Source organism: Fusarium phalaenopsidis (genome assembly GCF_050370095.1).
Source record: "Fusarium phalaenopsidis strain FUZ10S chromosome Unknown contig_32288, whole genome shotgun sequence".
Taxonomy (NCBI): Eukaryota; Fungi; Ascomycota; class Sordariomycetes; order Hypocreales; family Nectriaceae; genus Fusarium; species Fusarium phalaenopsidis.
Genome location: NW_028145412.1, coordinates 1,026,860 through 1,046,084, shown reverse-complemented (window position 1 = coordinate 1,046,084; position 19,225 = coordinate 1,026,860). Strand labels below are relative to the sequence as shown.

The window sequence follows — 19,225 nt, the reverse complement described above, 5'->3', positions numbered from 1 at the left end:
CTGCGAGAGGATGCATTGTTGATCTTTCCGTCGGTCAGCGGAGTGCCAAGGGAACTATCCGAGAGGCGCTTCACGGTAACTATGCATGTTTCATGGCTTGTTGTCTTTCCAATGAGAGTAGACGGTGGCTGAATGAGGCCGCTCTGCATATATCCCTGGCTGGTTGCCTTCAAGTGAAGGAAACTGGGCGGTTGGAAACAGGACATTAAAGGCGTTGACTCTGGTTACAGCCGTTGCAAGAACAGGCAGAAGGGAATAAAATTATGATAAATCAGTTGTCAACTCATAGAGTGGTCTTTGACACCAAACCCGAGCATCCCGAGCACGCGAATCATACCAACTTGGCGAGTCACTACATAACCAATCCCAATCTCGATGTCAGGATCACAGCGGAAGATAGACCATACCCAGGGGATTAGGTAAGCGAGTTACGCAACCCCTCTGTTCATCACAGAGGGGGCATCACAACCTGTAACTGCGTCACTGCTGTAACCGCCTTGCGCACCGTAATTGCCTCATTTCTCCACGAATTGAAGTCCGAATAGCTTCAAATTAAAGATCGACTTTATTTTCAATTGGAATTAAATATGCCTCGATTTTCAGCCAAATAAAGCGCTGCTGCGGCGCGCGCGGCGCATGCGTATCTATCCGGGGCATCTACGCCACCGACAACTCGGGCGAACCCCTCCCCAGGCAAATATAGTATCAATGACACCGCCGCGCTTCACCACGCAAATGCCGCCCTGACTAAGAAATATATATATCTATTGAAAGCTGGGAAACCGCTGCCTTCTGATTCCAAAGGAGGGTCTCCGTCGGCGCTGACTGGGCCGGAAGAACGGGCTTTGGTGACCTTTATCCGCTCAGTTGAAAGGAGCGCTTTTGCTGTGTCAGAAGCCTCCATCCGTAACTACGCCAGTTTCCTTCGGGGACACCGATTTGACAACCCACAGCCTCCTGTATCAGTATCGTGGGTACGGAGGTTTAAAAAGCGTCATCCAGAGCTTCAATATAAGTCCCCAAAGGTTCAGGAAGTCACCCGTGCCGCCGCCGAGACAGATATACAACACATTGACAATTGGTTCACGGAATTCGACGCCCTGATGAGCACCCTTGGTATCCAAAAGTGCGATCTTTGGAACTTTGACGAGACCCCCTTACAAATTGGGTGGGTAAATGATAGCCTTAAGCTCTTTTCTACTCGGATGAAACGAAACACACGGACGACTGTCTTTCAGCCCGGGAATAAGGAGTCTTTGACGTCTGTTGATGCCGTCAGTGCAGCTGGGAGGTCAATTCCTTCGTTCCTAATACTCACGGCGAAGACGTTATTAGAGGAATATACGCGGGCTGATATTGACGACCGGGTTGTCCTCACATTCACTGATACGGGTTTTAATAACTCTCATCGAGCTGTCCAGTGGCTGCAACACTTTAACCGCTGTTCCTTTGCCGCCAGCGAGACCTTCGCCGGATCCTCTATTGAGGAGTGGTTTGGCTACCCAACGACTATCACAAAGTCCCAGTTTGACGAGGAATATGCGTTCAAACCTCGTTACCAAGTCAAGAAGGCTCCTACCTCGTATCGGCTCCTGCTGATGGACTCCTTTTCCGCTCATGAGGATCCTGAATTTCTATGGTATTGTGGGATGTTTGATATCATCCCGTACCGCCTCCCAAGTCACCTGAGTCATCGTCTGCAACCTCTTGACGTTGGCGTCTATCAACACCTTAAAAATGAACAGAAGTGCGCTCTTAGAGACTTCATGATGGCCGGCGGTATGCAGATCTCTCGATTTGACTTTCTTAACCAGTGGAATCGTATGTATGCAGCCGCCTTTAAGGCCTGTCATATATACGTTGGGTTTGAGAAGTCAGGCATCTTCCCTATTAACCCAGAAGTTATCCTAGGTCCGCTCCGCCAGCACGCTGAAGAGCGAGAAAATCCGCTATTCCCAGTCAAATTAAACAGGGATAAGGTGACCCCGAGGAGAGTCAAAAAGCAACTCTCTGATCGCTCTGTCCAAAGGTCTATATCCCTCCTTGATACACCAACGAGGAAAGTTATCCGGCACGCTGAAGCGTGTGTTGATCTCACCATTATCACGCAAAAGTCACATGAGAATACCCTCACTTTACAGAAGGAACATATACGACTCGAGGGACGCCGCACACGAAGTCGACGCCAAATTAAGGGCGTAAAAGATGGAGCTTTTACTGTAGGAGAGTTAAAGCGTATGGTTGAAGCACAAGACCGAGAGGAGCAAAGACTAGAGTCAAAGAGACTGACTCGGCAGCAGAATAATGTCCTCCAGAACCTTCGTGACGATGGCCGGCCGCGCCTCCGTGGCGGCGCGGCCGCGATGGCTTCACAAGCGGCCAACCGCCAGAGAATAATATCTGAGACGGAAAAGGAGATCTTAGAGAACCGTCGGCACCTTTGGATTGAAGCTGACGAGGAAAAACGGGACTTCCAGCATCGAATTTGGGGCCGGCATGTTCTTGAAGCTATTCCCGAGGCCGCCGACTATTTGGCCGACCTTGACAAGGCTGCAGCCTTGCGAGGTCAGCTAGATAACATATATGAAGATGTGCTCTCGGTATCATCCGGAGACTTGACGCCGCTTTTGCCCGGCAACGAGGAGGAGGATTGTGACGATGTTGAGGTCATCATGAACACACAGATCGAGGGATTCACACAAGCCGCTTTGGCGGCCGGAAGAGGGGATTATTCGCCTGAAAATAGCGATCAAGAAGAGGATCTATCACGCCGAGAAGATTGGGGCGGATTCGGCTATGATCGCGTGCCTAATAACTACTCGGATGACGAGAGGGTCGAGGCGTGCATTGTGGTGGCCGGGATGACAATTCCCGTGCCGCCGTCGCGGGCCCGAGACTAGGCATCACATTCACTTACACATAGCAGTGTGGGAATAGCTTTAAGAAAGTTCAAATTGTCAGAATCAATTGACCAGATAAAGCGCTATCTATTGATTATATTTTTATTGAACTTGGACTTTATTTGGTGGAGAAATGAGGCAATTACGGTGCGCAAGGCGGTTACAGCAGTGACGCAGTTACAGGTTGTGATGCCCCCTCTGTGATGAACAGAGGGGCGGCCTATTATTAGTCAGCCCCCTGGGTATATAGTATTATGAAGCGCCTCACACCGTAAGCTGACAGTCTCCCGATTCGGCTGTCAGACAAGAGCTAAACTAAACATCGTAGGGTGGCTGGTCGGCGCTGATGGCCCTGGTTGTCTGACATCAAGACTTCCCCGCTGACAGGAGACACTGAAACAATGCCGTCAAAATGTTGCATCATTCGTGGAGAAATATAATGCGACATCAAGTAGATATAGCCTTGATTGGACATGGTACTGACGCCCGGTTGAAGGCTCTATCAAAATACCGCCAGCATCCCGTTGTTGAATACGTGGACATGGTTTGACAAATAGGAAGCATTGTCTACAAGACACGAGAGGGAAGTCTCCAAATGTGGAAAAGAAAAGTTAGAATCATTGGGATTTGGTCTAGAACAAAGCATATGAATACGCATCCAAGCTGTGCTGGTCATGCTCGATGAACTAACCCCCCCCCCCTAGCAAGCATCTTATCCCTAACACAGACAAGTCATAGTAAAACCTCAGCATTGGATTCAAATTAGTACGAGTTAGGTCTAAGGGTTAGTATTGATCTCAGTAGATTCCTCGCTTTGAAACCGTAGACTTGATAGTAAATCTTAAAACGTGTGCCACCTACACGTCCTTATCAGAACCACACCGAGGCTGTAGAAGGCAGAAACAGACTTATATCACTTTACCCGTATGGATACATAGTAGGTATAACTTTGAAAGTGAGACACTAAGCCATCTGTCGACCGAAACCTTCTGCCATGTCGGCTTTGTGCACATTACCGTTGTCCGTGTTCTCCGACTGCAACATCTGGCTGCCTTTGAGAAAATAAGGAAACAGAAAATAGGGTATTCAGTGCTCTGTGTGTTTTGCGAGTTCATAGAAAGGCATGGAATTGCTTCAGAAAGCCTGTAAGGGCAATCGTGAGGAATCTAGTCTAGAGAAATCCGTAAGTTGCCCCTCTCAGCCCTGGTTGCTCCAGAAATCTGGCAACCGCAGTTCTCTGCTCTTGAGTCACTGAAGAAGACGAAGAAGGAGGAGGAATCACGGCCATAATTTATTAGCGCAAAGATTCCAATTATTTGTGAAATTTCCCGATTCTACCTTCATGGACGGTGAGTGTTGTCAACTTGGCGCCACGCTGACATCGACGCGAATCCCCCCATGATCGTTTTCCAGTTTTCATAGCATATAAACACATGATCAAAGCAAAGAATCTCACTAGATGTAATGTACTACGGTTGGTGCCTGATCATCCAAGCGAACCCCCCGCGGACCAGACACGTTCTGGGAGAGTGTCTTCCCTTGGAACTGTGCATAGTGGCATAGTCACAATATCATGGGTTATGTATCACGGTTTTAGCACGTGGTCGACATCACATGTGGTATTTGGGGTATCTGAGCTCAGTATATGCATGTGGATGGCCGTCTTGTTCGGGAAAGCGACCTGTCTTCCCGGCTTTGAACCTTGGCTGGCACTCCATTTCCACTGCTTTGGATCAGTTGATGTATCTCAAGCGAGATCATACATGGGCTGCAGGCCTCCACCGAGTATAGATATGTAGTTTAGAGTAGTACTTCAGCTTTTGAGCATCGTGTAGGTAATTCCCTTGCCTAATGCTAATCCAACCGTTCCAGTAGAGTAACTGGAGCATCCTTTCTCTGTGCAAAGCTGAGGCATGGCCCTGGTCGCGAAATCGTTGCCACAAGATGACGGCATTGGCCTCACATCAGCCATGATGAGTTCAGAGGCCGTGAATTTTCAAAAGGTTGTTGGTTCATAGCAGAGAAATGGGCCACCCGCTGGGAGGGAAGGGTGAGCTCTGAGCATATGCTCGCAACCAGTGGACAACAGGACGGCTCTTTTGCCTAGGCACCATGCGAAACTCTTGAATATAATAAAAATATCTTAGCCCGTATAGGTAGGGTAATAATTCCATCCCAATACTCTAAATTCGCCTCACTGGTCTAACCTGTCGAAGCCCAGACTTTAGGCTGATAAAACCTGCCAGCAGCTCAGCCCAAACTGCTCCCTGGTATAAGATCATTTTAATGCAAGATATTAACTCTCTTTTAGTTTTTGGTCATGCATGCTACGAGTTCCATCACCAAGCAACTGAGTTCCCAGGGTCTGATGGCTGAGTGGATGCCTTATCATACCAGCTTGCCATCTACGCATGTACTTGGAGCAGCCAAGTCGCTTGTCGGCTTCCAAGATATCAAAGGGCGTTAGTGGGCTAGCGTTTGTCTTCCGGGTTCAAAGGAAAGCGGATGTTGATGCTGCTTAGCTTGCTAGGAGCAGGTTGAGTGTTGAATTCTGATCGCTGCTTGCCTCGAAACCCACTCCATCCCACGCATGGCTAAAGGGAAGCTGGTGTGTCTATGATAAAGTCAGCCTTAGCCAGCGGAGAGTTGCGAGCGATCCGGAAGCCTGGATTTAAGATCGCGATAGTTGTCAAATTTCAGGAACTTTTCTTCTTCAAACTGGGGATGGTAAAGGCTTGTGGTCATTCTGGCATACCAGATAGCCTTGCAAGTTCAACATCTTTCAGCTATTTCAATTAAATAAGAAAGCTACATGAAATAGTGTGTCCAAGAAAGCCAAGGACCGCGAATTCCGCTCTCTTTCTTCGTGGCTCTCATGCAGCAGTGAGCCTAATTTGCCTCTGCTGCCTGATACGAAGGACTCTTGGCCAATTCTAGCATATCTTTATTCCAGGAAGGATGATAACTGATTATGTGTAAGACGTAGAGTGAATTTGGCCTGAACTTTCTTCGAGGTTAAGAGTTAACGCCATCTGTCAGAACATCACGCTCAAATGATCCTCTCTCATGCATCAGACTTGATACCAAGCATTCGGCCACATGCCAAGCCGATTGCCAAAAAGAAGGTTAAGCTTTCTCTGCAAGCTCGGCAAGATTTCAACTTTTTTATTAGGATCATGATAGGGGAATTGGTTGGCCAGAAGACGATATAAGAGCAGTCCACTATTATAATCCTGTGAATACTGGCATGACTTGACGGCCTCTTGGTGTCATGCTGCAAAAGAAACAGCTTGGAAACTTGAATTGCGGCATTAACAAGCTTTCAGGAGGGGGATTCGCACATCAAAATGATTTAAGACTCGCAGAGATCACATGAATGACCTCCACGGAGCAAGGTGATGGTGTTTATCAACAATACATACCAATGCAATTCCCGCACTACACAGGCCATAATAAAGATAACCCGAATCTCATTCCCTATTATTTCTGCCTTGTTGGTATTTCGCTTTCGTTCTTAGCCTGCAAGCCCTCCGTCCATGTAGCATCACGTTGACTGTTCGCTCAAAGACGGAAATTCGACACCGCCGCATTTGTTTGGCTTAATTCAGATACGAGAACTGAGCAGCATGACGGCATTGGAAATGTTTTAGGAGGGGGCCTTGCGCATCAAGATGACTTGAGATTCCAACACTGTCGCCTGAATGGCCTCCACGGAGCAAGGTCATGGTGATTATCACCCAAACAGACAAGGCTAAGTACCGCACTACACATATCATGACCAAGATAGCTTGAATCTCATTCTCTACTAATGATGTCTTGGTGATTCCATTCTTTCTCTCTCTTTCTTCAATTTCGTTGTTAGTTTACAAGTCCCCTTCATGTACAGTACCGGCATGTTCACTGATCCCTCAAAGATAGCAATTCTGTACCACCACCTGGTTGGTTTCATTTGGATACGAGAACTGAGCATGGCTCTGGTGATTATTCAGTATACGAGTAAGCGCGTAAACGAGGCAAGGAACAGACTCCTGCGTGGTGAGGCCCTCGTCTGGTTGCTGATGCTCCAATGCGCGAGAAGACTATGTTATGGTGACATGACAAAAACACTGCCAGTATGGCTTGTCTCTATATTAGGGAGGGGCATGTGAATAAGCCGTCCTGCAAAAATTGATTTCATTCTCGTATTGCCGTAGCGAGCTGAGCCAAGAACGCCATTTTCTGTAAACCCGTATTTGCCGTCTGATGAAGCATCTGACACTGCTGAAAGGGCACCATATCACCCTCCAGGGTTGGGTGCATCAGTGCAGTAAGATGGGTCGACAAGATGGGCCTGCCAACCCAGGACTCGCAAAGAGCACTGAAAATAGACAACTGCACTGCAGCGTCCGTATAATTCAGCCTTCGCGATCCTATCCAGCCCGGGCAATAAACCCAAAACGCACCAGAGCATGTCAGACGCCGTTCAAGGGTAGCCCCTCCATCAACCCTTGCCCGTCAGTGTACCAAGATCCTCCAGAACGCATTGAGCACTCGGTGATCCATCAGCCCACCAACGTCACGGCTTGCGCGGTTTTCGGGAATGCGGGCGCAATCCCTGTGCTGGAGGGGCACTCTCAAGATTGAATGCGACCCAACTTCAAGTATGTACCGAAACCTTCGACTCGAGAGGAACCAATTGCAAGGGCCACGCGGCACGCTGTCTCATATTAAACATACATACAACCAACGGATATCAATGCTCGTCTAGTATTACATACAACCCCCTCCTCTATACGCCCCGCAATAGCTTCCTTCACTCATGGAGAGTCCATGATAGGTTCATTGTCCGGTTTCACATTCTTGTTGACAACCAGGGGGAACGGGCTGAGGACGGCAGAGATGTCGCCCCACCACCTGTCACCGTAGCGCTGGTACCAGTCCATGGTGATCTTGAGACCCTTCTCGAAGGGGGTCTTCTGTGTCCAGCCGAGCTGCTTGAGCTTGGTAGCATCGACGGCATATCTATGGTCATTGAAGGGACGGTCGTGGGTGTACTTGACCCACTTCTTGAACTCGGTCGTGTTCTGGTCGTCGATGCCCATCTCGGCGAGGAGCTTGTGGCAGAGTGTGATGTTGGAGATTTCGTCGTACGAGCCGACGTTGTAGATCTGGCCCATCTCGCCCTTGTGGAGGATAGTATCGAAGGCATCGGCTGCGTCTCCGGCGTAGAGGTAGCGGCGTGTTGGGCTGCCATCTCCGTGGAGGACCACGGGCTGACCGCGGTGTAGCAAGGAGGAGAACTTGGGGATGATCTCTGTGAAGGGCGAGCGTCAGTGATTGTGTCTGGTGTTCTCTGTCGAGCTGGAAATGCTTACTCTCTGGGAATTGGTGGGGTCCGTAGACGTTGTTACTCCGAACAATAATGACGGGAAGCTTGAAGCTTCGCATATAGGAATTCACAAGCATCTCGGCGGCAGCCTTGCTCGCGGCGTAAGGGTTGGTAGGAGCAAGAATGCTCGCCTCGAGGAGATCATCGTCGTCGTCGCTGACCTCTCCATAGACCTCGTCGGTCGAGATGTGAATGAGGCGCTTGATGCCAACCTTCTTGGCACTCTCGAGCAGCACGTGGGTGCCGTAGACGTTGGTGTGAGTAAAGCCGTACGAGTTGCCAAAGCTCAAGTCGACGTGCGACTGGGCGGCAAAGTGGAAGATGGTGTCGATGTTGTAGCGCTCGAGGCAGTCGACCACCTCGACGGGGTTGGTGATGTCGCCCTGGTAGAAGCTAAAGTTGCGCTTCTCGTTGAGGGCGCGTGTGTTGTTGAGCGAGGCGCAGTAGTCGAGCTTGTCGAAAGAGACGATACTGTAGGCGTGGGGATACGTGAGGGTGAGGTGTCGCACAAGCCAAGAAGCGCTGTAAAGCTTGGTGTTAGCATTGGCGCATGGGGGCTGAGGTGTGGCCTTGTGCTCACATGAAGCCGGCGCCACCGGTGATCATGATGTTCTTGACATCGGGGTGAGGCTCAAACTTGGTGCTGCCCGTCAAGATGGGGGCACCCTGCCAGACGTCGGCGTCCTGGAGGAAGTTGTAGTGCATGTTGTTGGTGTTGTTGCTGGGGCCCATGTTAGCAGAGTAGTCGAAGTGAGGAGCCATGTTTGCCACTGACGATGCGATCAGAGAGGACCTTGGCTGGAGGTTATTAAAGCTGGATGGAGTAGTGCAACAAGAAAGACACCGTTTACCGGAGAATTGAGACAGAAAAGACAAAGTGGACAGAGTAATGCAATGCAATCTTCAAGACCAGACGGGTAGTGAACAGGCAGTCTCAATCTAACGAGTACTTAAAAACTGGAGAGAAAGCCCCGAAGAGAGAGACATCTTTTTTACGTGAGCCACCGAGTGGCATTCTCCCCTATTACTGTACCCAACATCACGCCAAACGGCCCATTTCAACGGCTAACGGCCAGTCTGTCTACACGGTCTACCCACACCAGAGTGAAGAGAGAAAAAAAAAGTGATGAGAGCGTGAAGAATCAGGGGGGCCATCATGGTAGGAATGGGGTGTGAGACTAGACATTCCCAAGGGCGAGACCAAATACCTCAGCCCATTCCCGTCTTGTAGCGGTACAAAACCCCTTGCTGCATGTGTGGTGTTCCTCCTGAAGGAACTGATTGCTTGCTTTGCCGCACAATTCTGCCGTCAAGGGAAAGTTCAGCTCATTAATCATGGCAATCTTTTGTCAATTGAGGCTTGGGCCGAGGCGTTCGATAGTACGTGTGCCAAGCGAATGAGGGTCCGATAGTCCCGCGCTTGGCTTCTGACAGGGCCAGGGGGGAGTGCTGCAGTGGTACAGTACATTCACGAAGCTTACTGCCCTGTGAGGTGACGGGACCCGTATAAACAGGGGTGATTGTGTGCTAATGCGGACACTTTCCAGCGGCTGAGATCGACGGAGAAAACAAGGGTACGAAACAAACAGGACCATTTTTCGTCAGCACGTTACGAACCAACTGCATTTTCGTATTGATTGCACATTCACTCCTGCAGAAGATCAGGCTCTGATTCTCTGTCACTGTCAAGAAAAGGGGCAAGAAAAAAAAAAGGCCAGAAGTCGACCGGCGTCTCACACTTTTTTGCCACGCGAAAGGCTCGATCTGACTAAACAGATCGGCATTGCAACGTAAAACAGGCGATAAGCGGCTCCAACACATTTTGATTCGCCCCTGCATTAGCCAACACAGACCAGCCGCTCATAAAACCGAGCTACTGGATGTACTATTGGAAGCGTGGAGAAGTTGAGGCTGGGGGCGTGTCGATGGGTGCAAGGGACGGCGTGCCAGGCCCTTCTTTCGTTTCTTCATCCTGTGTCTCGATGTGGCTAACAGTGACAGACCCCTGGTTTCCCAAACAGAGGTGACATGACGGACAAGGAGGGACGGAGGGAGGGAGGCTTGCAGGCCGGCAGTCTGCAACGTAGTACGTACATACAGCTGTCTCGGAGCTACTGGTGCTTCCTCGTCTGTATTTCTTCCTGACCTCATCTCGACCGGGAGTTGCTTGCTCTCCATAGCTAATCGTTACAAACCTCATACCCAAACACCAACACCATCACCATGTCTACTTCCAACGGTACGTCTGCCAACCGCTTCCTCATCTGGGGCGGCAAGGGCTGGGTGGCTGGCCACCTCAAGGAGCTCCTCGAGAAGCAGGGCAAGGAGGTCTCCAGCACCACTGTCCGCATGGAAGATGTCGCTGGTGTCGCCAAGGTGCTCGACGAGATCAAGCCCACGCACGTCCTCAACGCCGCTGGCTGCACTGGCCGACCCAACGTTGACTGGTGCGAGGACAACAAGGAGCAGACGGTTCGCTCCAACGTCATTGGCACTCTCACGCTGGCCGATCAGTGCGCCCAGCGAGGTATTCACTGCACCATCTTTGCGACCGGATGCATCTACCAGTATGATGAGAAGCACCCCATGGGCGGTGCTGGCTTCAAGGAGGAGGACGCTCCCAACTTTGTCGGCAGCTTCTACTCCATGACCAAGGGCCACGTTGAGCCTGTGAGTATCTCTTGAAGCATATGTGAATGCGCCTCTGACGTGTGACAGATCCTGGCCAGCTACAACAACGTCCTCATCCTCCGTCTTCGCATGCCTGTGAGCGACGATCTTCACCCCCGAAACTTTGTCACCAAGATCTCTAAGTACGACCGCGTCGTCGACATTCCCAACAGCAACACCATCCTTCACGACCTCCTCCCCGGCTCCATTCTCCTTGCTGAGCACAACAACACCGGAGTCTACAACTTCACCAACCCCGGCGCCATCTCTCACAACGAGGTGCTCGCCCTGTTCAAGGAGATTGTCCGCCCCAACTACACCTGGAAGAACTTTAGCCTCGAGGAGCAGTCCAAGGTCATCAAGGCTGGTCGCAGCAACTGCAAGCTTGATACGGACAAGCTTGTCAGCAAGCTCAAGGAGTACAACTACGAGGTTCCCGAGGTCCACGACGCCTACAGGCAGTGCTTTGAGCGTATGAAGGCTGCTGGCGTTCAATAGAGCATCAGCGCTCTGTGAGGACGTGGTCTCTTTGTGTTTTTCTTCATCACTGGCTATAAAAGAATAGTTGTCAAGTCTAGATAAAATAATGTGAATTAATTCAGTGCCAACGCCATTTCGTCATAGATCAATCCATCCAAGCCACCACTTTGACACCCATTCTAAGAGCCTCCATTTTTCCCACCATGTCTTCAATAACCAACGTCGCTCAGCTTGAAATGAATCGCATAAACCATCTATATTACATACTATAATCGCATCTTTTACCAGGACTCTCCGCAGTTGCCTGGTATATACTCTGCCCAGTCCATCTTCAACACCATCTTCGCCTCAGGACAGTACGAGTAGATGTGATCTCGCTTCTCCTTGCGTCCCCAGACAGCGCCGTGAAGCTGGCCGGCACCGCCAATGTGATAACCCATGGGCTCGTAGAATCCGTTTCTCCAGTCGTCAAGGCCCTTGACCCATTCACCTGGTCGACCTTGCTCGCTCAACTTGTTTCGCAGGTTCTCCCATTCGCACTCCTCCTGATCATCATCGAGGTCGGCGTCGCATTCAGGCTCAGGCACAATCTCGGCCGGGCCTCCGTTCATCTCTCCAGAGAAGGTCGATGATATAGATCCGTTGGCGACGCTGCCAGCATTGTGATGTCCAAGACGCTCAGACAGCCAGACGTCTTCAGGCTGGCTGCCCTCAATGCGACGCTGGTTGCGCAGGATATCGATGATACGGCTCACACGACGGATCGAGAGTCCTCCATTTCCACCATAACGTCCTCCGACACTCCAAGGCGCACCAACCCAGTCGTAGCCAATAAAGTCATCCATGGAGCGCTTGTTGTTGGCGCAGACCATCGAGTCGGTCTGGAATACGAGGAGGATCTCGGCGGGCTGCAGCACAGTATCGTATAGCCACAGCGTCGTCAAGAAACGACTGATCATCTCCTGACCAGCAGTGCTCATGTTGGCGGGGATGTAGGTCAAGTCGACCTTGCCAGACTTGACGTGCTCGCGCATGGCAGCAGACTGGTTGACAAAGGCGACCGACTCGGGGGAGCCCATGAAGCGGAAGCGCCAGTCGGGAGGCATCTGATACATGAACTTGAGCATCAGAGGCACGATGATGGGCTGCGGTCGGTTCTCAATGAGGAGAGCGACCTTGGACTCGTTGTAGATGGACTGGTTGGCGTATGTGAGGGTGATTTTGGGGAGCGCCGGATGAGGGACGACGGCCGCCATGACTGAGAGAAAGATGATGATTCTGAGACGATTGGGTCAGTCTAGATGCCTTCAACTCTCTGACAAGAGACTCACGCAAAAGTAACACCCAATCCGATCGAGATGCGCATAAATTTGGGCGACATCAGTCGCTGCTTTGAGAGGAAGTTCATGGCTGCTAGCAGTGGTGAAGGAGTGACGGGAAGAGCAATACAACAAAAACGAGACAAAAAAGAAGAAGCTGCCGTCTGTCAATTAATTCGGTCTTCAACTTGAAAGAAGTAAAAGAGTCAGGTCAGTTCAGAATCGTCGCCCAGCTTCCCTCGTCGAAGCTGGGGTGTAAGCGGCAAAGAGAGAGAACCCGGCCAAGAGGAGACGACGAGAGAGGGGGCCACTCCAAACGACAGGGGCTCCTGTCCAACATAAGGGGGGCATTTCCTTCATCATGTAGATTGTACCGTACATTGGCATCTTTTGACAGCCTGCTTCGAGACAACCCACTATCCCGTCCATCCTTGCACTCCCTCTGTGCTCGGCTGAACCGGAGGGTTTTGCCTCTGGCGCAGTAGCTCTAGACCGCCTCTCCACAAGGCATGCTAGGGATGGGCGCTATCGTTTTGAGAGCCTGGGGGGGAGTGGAGTGGCGCCGCCCCTCTAGCCGCCTTGAAGACAGGGGAGAGACAAGAGCCTGGAATGCAAAATTACGGGCCCTTTTACACGTCGACAGAGGGGGGATCCAACGGAACGGGCCTAGGTACTGTACCTGAGGGGGCACTGTCGCTCGCTGAGGCATCGCATCATATAGAGCCGATAACACACCCCAGGCGCAGGGGGTCTCAATTGTGGTTGATGGGAGCGTAACTTGGGTCTTTGCGACCTGTAAACTCCATCCCAAACTTCCTTCATCTTCAGAACAAGTGAATTGAAGCAATCATGGCGCCGCAGGTTGACTTGTCGCAATGGGCCGACTTGCCAGTCATGGCAACCAAGAGCCTCAAGTCGAGACTCCCCACGACGATTTCGAGATCTACCATTCTCATTGTGATCTCCCTCATCTCAACGTGAGTAGATCTTCAAATGAAGGCATCGCGAGCAGCAACTGACAGTCTCCAGATGGATCTTTGCGACCGTACTCGTCCCTCAGGTCAAACCCACAATCACATCCCAGATCGATGAAGCCCGACAAAGACTGCCCTCAGTCAGCATCGATTGGGCGCCAAACGACGACCCTCGCAAGAACTACAACACATCCAAGGTCGCTCTCATCATCGAGCCCGAGCCTCTTCCTCTGCTGGTCCCCTTGATCTTGCACATGATCGCCGTCGTGCCTCCGGATTGGCGATTCGTCTTCATCGGATCCAAGAAGAGTGTCTACACTGTCGGTCGCGAGTACGGCATCCAGCTGCAGCAGGGTCTGGGCAAGATTGATCTCATGAGGCTGCCCAGCCCTTGGTCCATCAAGACTGAAGAAGACCTGAACCGCCTGTACACGGATTCGCGATTCTACAACGAGTTTTTGCCTGGAGTTGAGTGGCTCTTAACCTTTGACTCGGAGAGCATTCTTTGCGCCAATGCGCAGTCAAGCTTGAACGACTGGTTGGACTACACATGGGCTGGTGCTGCCAGGTAAGATGACTCCCATCGCTTCAGCGACACCCCTGCTAACAATCTCAAAGAGCCGACGTCAAGGCCTTTGCTGGCTACGGAAAGCTCTCGCTGCGGCGCGTCTCTGCCATCCAGCAAGTCCTCGGCTTCCAGAAGCGCTACAACAACACGGATCAAGAAGATATTTGGTTCGGAAAGCGTCTCTACATCCTCCCCGATGCCAAGCTCGCCAACCTGACCAACGAGGTTTTCTCGGTGCAGAACAACGTCACAGAAAAACCCATGGGCTACCACGCCCTTGGCCGTGGCAGGGGTCTCGATAAGGAAGCCTGGGGCAACGTTGAGACACGAAAGGCGGCGCTCGAGTACTGTCCCGAGATGCACATGATTCTCGACATGAAGCTCGAGAAGGAGAGGTGTCCCCCTGACACGCAGGGTTGATTGGGCCCTGTCGCTGCCAACAGAGACAAGCTTTGGTGATGTGCGGGTGAGGGGCATGGAATGTGAGCAGGGGTAGAGCCATTCTGCAGCCCTCGTGTAAGTTTTATTTTGAGCAGCAGCAGCAAGTGTAACCGGTACGGATAGACTGTGTATTACCTAGATATCCCCAGTCAAAAATAATGACATGAATCCTTTTTGTTACAAACAAGGCTGTGTCTGCCTCGTCTTGATGAAACAAACACCACCACATCCCGAAGGATTTGCGCTGTTTGCTTCATCCTCCCGACCCCTCAAACACTCAGTCTTTTTACCGCCCTGTCCCTCCCGACCGATCGGCACGATTGCATTGGTTGATCACAATGCACAATGGCCCCATTGGTGCATTGGCCACCCACGCACACGCGCGCGTACTGTACTGTACACGCAGCCACGCATGTCCCATTCCTTCTCTCGCAGACGGGATGATGACAAGGTCAAACTCTCCAGAGCCTCAAACTGCCAAAACGCACATGTGCTCTTGGCAGATGCCGCCACACACCTCGTCTCAGCCCTGAACCATCAACCCCTTTAAAGACAGTAACCTCAGGAGGGGCAGAGAAACACAAACTTTTTTGCCCTTGCATCGGGTTAGTCTACATTCGTATTTCAGCTCGTCTATCGCATGCCCGGCTGATAGCCTAGCGCCAAATAGATCTGCAAATGGCCCCTTCGATAGTCTCGGAGCCCGGCTCTCCCTTGGCCCACCGTGGCTTGGGGCTGGACTGGCTATTTACCGCCCGCACGTATGAGACTAACTGTCGGCTGCGCCAGAAGGAAGGAAAAAAGAGGGAGAGGGAAGAAGAAGAAAAGGGGAACGAGCAGAGTTGGTTGCTACTGCAGGGGTGGTTTGTTGGTGGCGGCGTAAAGAGAGGCATTCCTGGCGCCGCTAGAAAGATTCTCTTGCGCCCATGTACCGGTACTTTCATCTCTGGGATTGTCGTCGATACTCCACGCCCATTCCTTGTGCGGAACCAGTAAGCAATACGAATACCTGCTTCTCCAGGGGCAGGGGTGCTTGACCGGCTGGCGTCTTTCTCTTCCCCCCAGTCGGGCTTTATCCCACTTCTCCGGTCCTTCCAGCATCCCCTCTCTCTGCCTTACCAGACAGAACGCTTGCTTGCTGTGTCTGTTTCACTGTTCTTTCATCTGGCTGCTTGAAATCTGCTGTTTCCTAACTACAGTCGTTCCTTGTCTTCATCAGCGCGCATCTAATTCACCATGTCCAAGGAAGCCGACCACAAGCCGTACGCGGACTCATCGTCCTCGTCGTCATCATCCTCGTCTACCTCGCCCAAGGAGACGACGCTGTTTGATCACAGTGAACATGACCGCGACATGACAAGGTCGCCCAGTGAGTTTGAGCTCGATGAGCTCTACCACGATGAGGAGGATGATGCCCTCCTTGCGAGTGACCAAGAAAAGGCCGAGAAGCCAGAGAAGCCAGAGCCAGAGCCCGTCAAGAAGTCCAAAACACTCAAGTCGGTAGTATGGACACTGGTCAACGTCTTGGCCACCGTCTTGATCGTACGTCACCTCACTTCACCTCCCATCTCAACATCGCCATGCTAACCTCGACCAGGTCTTCACAAACAAAGCCATCTTCTCAGATAAATCACTCAAGCATGTGCAGCTCTCCTTCGCCACATTTCACTTCACCATCACCTGGCTGGCCCTCTATGTCCTCTCACGAGAGCGCTTCGGCTTCTTCACGCCTCAGAAGGCTTCTTTTGGCCACACGGCGCCCCTGTCCATCGCCATGGCCCTCAACGTCGTCTTCCCTAACCTCTCTCTTGCCTACTCATCCGTCGCATTCTACCAGATTGCGCGCATCCTCATGACGCCCTCGGTTGCCGCCATGGACTACGTCATGTACAAGGTCACTCTGCCTCTCAAGGCTTGCCTGACCTTAGTTCCCGCCTGTATTGGCGTCGGTATGGTCTCTTACTATGACTCGAGGCCTACCAGCAACACTACCATCAAGACGACTTCCCAGCTGGGCGTCATGTTTGCCTTCCTCGGCGTCTTCTTCTCGTCTCTTTACACCGTCTGGATCTCGGCCTTCCGACGACGCCTGAACATGACCAGCATGCAGCTGCTCTTCAACCAGGCCCCCATCTCTGCTTTCATGCTCCTCTACGTCATTCCCTTTGTCGATACCTTCCCCGTCTGGGGTGATGTTTCACTGAACCGCTGGGTTCTGATTCTTCTGGTGAGTGCACAGAGTCTGCCAGGTGAAGGAGTACTGCTAACATCACACCCCAGTCTGGCTTCTTTGCCGTCTTGATCAATGTTTCTCAATTCTTCATCGTTGCTGAGATGGGACCTGTCACTAGCACAGTCGTCGCCCACAGCAAGACATGCATTATTGTCGCCCTTGGCTGGATGTCCTCTGGCCGAACCGTGGCTGATAAGTGTGTCATTGGCCTGATCATGGCCCTTGTTGGAATCTTTGCGTGAGTATCTTCCCATCCTCCTGATCGATCTCATCACTAACGGTTGTTAGCTACTCGGCCGTCATGTTGAGGGAGAAGGCCAAGGCCGCAAAATAAGCGCATACGGGTCGCCGGAGTTGAAATGGTTGTCTGAATACCGCTTGGGAGACTGGGACCTGGAGTTTTTGCATCTTGGGATTGTAAAACAGTTTGTTGAGCATTTGATTAGAACGATAGATTCATGTCATCCTTTCTGGGATAGTGAGTTCTGACCATATGTGCACATCGTCAAGGCTTGTGACTTGCCCAGGGTTGAAGTCTTGTCCTATCACTTTTGAAAGCTGGCAATACTAGACGCAGCTGGCATCAACCCATTGGTCCAATGATATGATGATCGCATCTCACCGTTGGGGATATGCTCGGCAGCAGGATTCACCAGATGCTCCAGGCCCCTCCATTCAGAAGTTGAGCTCTCGTATGTGGGCACATTCACGAGTTGACGACAAAGATGACCCCACACGATTCCAGAGAGCAGTTCCTTGCATGGAGAAGTATAAGGGGACGTCTTAGAGCTGCGGGCGCCATTTCATTGACTTGTGTGGCAGATGAGGCTCTTCTTGGCTGCATGTCTGTGTTACCCTGGACTCCCGAGAGGTCACCTCTGATCGCCAAGTCGGGTGCATGCAGATCGGCATAGTGAGCAGAATGAGAATAGAAATGTTTCTGTTCCAGTTCTATATTTTCTCAATTCCCTTCGAGAGGGGAATAATCGCCGGTGTGAAGCGGGTAGTGAGCTCGAAGTTGACTTTCACCGAACCTCAGACGAGGAGCCGTGAACCTGCCCCCCTCAAAAAGAGCTAAACGGAAGTATATCCAGTCGACTTGGAGGGCTTCCTTAACTATGGAAAGATTATTTTAAGATGGCAAGAATACGAGCCTTCGTGTTAAGAGACACGCATACCTCCTCGAAGTTGAGAAAGTGTCTGTAATCCATCACATCCACTCGGCCCACTGATGCCAAGATGACACGCTCTATTAACACCGGTTGGATATTTTAGAAGAAGATGCCACGGGAGGCATTCACCCGTGCTGATAAATAGACAGCTGGACGGTAATGGAGAGCTAGGGTGCCAAGATCTGCGGCATAGACCGCAACAAATGCGACACGGATGTGGCTCATAATGGGGTTACCGTCAAAGATCTTATCATCTTAATCATGGACAAGGTTCGATGGGCCACTCTGATGACGTATAGGCTCTTGGCCCACGAGATATTTGGTGGAGAAGGGTGTGAGCTAAGTTCATTTCATCACATCAAGCACACCTCTCTCACATATCTGTCATCTTCTCTCTTGTGTAGCATGACGGAATAAACGGATCATGTGAGTTCAATCATTCTCAACCGAATTCATCATTCAATAGATACTATTATGTCGTCTTGGGTAAATGATGGTTGGTCATTCGCCCATGCTCGCCATCCTGTGACACGGCCACCCCCAGCGACGTCAAGGAGCATGTCCTGGCTCAGGCCAAAATCAGAGACACTATCAAGGCGGATAGAATATAAAACGATTCACTATCGAATCATACGCCAAGAGAGCTTCCGCTTTTCCCGGCAAACGATGGCATGAGCTCATCTCCACAATCCCCGGCGCTGGCTTGGTATGTCTCTCCCCCGGTGAGTAGGAATGAAAACTTGGCCCAAGCTGGTTAGAGTTGACACCTTTTACCGAGACAAATACGAGATATTGAGAAGGTTAACTCGATTCGTGGGGTGCGGAATCTCTGTAGACCTTGGTCTTGGCTGGGCTACGTCGCCTGAAGTACGGAACCAACAGTCGAGTTCCCCAGGCTGGATGACTTACTACTCCCCGAAAGGTAGGAGAACATGAATTAATAACGTAATGACTAATCACGTCTATCAGAGCTGGGGTTGTTATCAAACAGGAGGACTATCCCTGCCTTGCTGTTGATTCTGGCATAGCTATCTGGTGGCCGCTCTTCAATGGTCGCGTGTAAAATTATCATTTAATACTAATCACACACTGACCTCTAC

At 51.1% G+C, this 19,225-nt stretch overlaps 6 protein-coding genes across 6 annotated transcripts; 4 read left to right on the top strand and 2 right to left on the bottom strand.

Moving 5' to 3' along the window:
* Positions 1-2,237: 2,237 nt before the first annotated feature.
* Positions 2,238-2,900, top strand: LRP88_03913 (uncharacterized protein; the record flags this gene model as incomplete). Its single annotated transcript, XM_083240513.1, has 1 exon — positions 2,238-2,900. The coding sequence occupies one exon, from the start codon at positions 2,238-2,240 to the stop codon at positions 2,898-2,900; it is 663 nt and encodes a 220-aa protein (XP_083103803.1).
* Positions 2,901-7,696: 4,796 nt separating this feature from the next.
* LRP88_03912 (uncharacterized protein) lies at positions 7,697-9,000 on the bottom strand (the record flags this gene model as incomplete). Its single annotated transcript, XM_083240512.1, has 3 exons — positions 7,697-8,193; positions 8,255-8,790; positions 8,849-9,000. The coding sequence occupies 3 exons, from the start codon at positions 8,998-9,000 to the stop codon at positions 7,697-7,699; spliced, it is 1,185 nt and encodes a 394-aa protein (XP_083103802.1).
* Positions 9,001-10,491: 1,491 nt separating this feature from the next.
* LRP88_03911 (uncharacterized protein) lies at positions 10,492-11,436 on the top strand (the record flags this gene model as incomplete). Its single annotated transcript, XM_083240511.1, has 2 exons — positions 10,492-10,938; positions 10,987-11,436. 2 exons carry the CDS (start codon positions 10,492-10,494, stop codon positions 11,434-11,436), a joined length of 897 nt encoding a protein of 298 aa, XP_083103801.1.
* Positions 11,437-11,699: 263 nt separating this feature from the next.
* On the bottom strand, positions 11,700-12,826 carry LRP88_03910 (uncharacterized protein; the record flags this gene model as incomplete). Its single annotated transcript, XM_083240510.1, has 2 exons — positions 11,700-12,696; positions 12,750-12,826. 2 exons carry the CDS (start codon positions 12,824-12,826, stop codon positions 11,700-11,702), a joined length of 1,074 nt encoding a protein of 357 aa, XP_083103800.1.
* Positions 12,827-13,586: 760 nt separating this feature from the next.
* LRP88_03909 (uncharacterized protein) lies at positions 13,587-14,699 on the top strand (the record flags this gene model as incomplete). The annotated part of the gene is made up of 3 exons (XM_083240509.1): positions 13,587-13,714; positions 13,767-14,279; positions 14,330-14,699. 3 exons carry the CDS (start codon positions 13,587-13,589, stop codon positions 14,697-14,699), a joined length of 1,011 nt encoding a protein of 336 aa, XP_083103799.1.
* Positions 14,700-15,956: 1,257 nt separating this feature from the next.
* On the top strand, positions 15,957-17,287 carry LRP88_03908 (triose-phosphate transporter family-domain-containing protein; the record flags this gene model as incomplete). The annotated part of the gene is made up of 4 exons (XM_083240508.1): positions 15,957-16,262; positions 16,318-16,947; positions 17,001-17,191; positions 17,242-17,287. The coding sequence occupies 4 exons, from the start codon at positions 15,957-15,959 to the stop codon at positions 17,285-17,287; spliced, it is 1,173 nt and encodes a 390-aa protein (XP_083103798.1).
* Between the last annotated feature and the right edge of the window lie 1,938 nt (positions 17,288-19,225).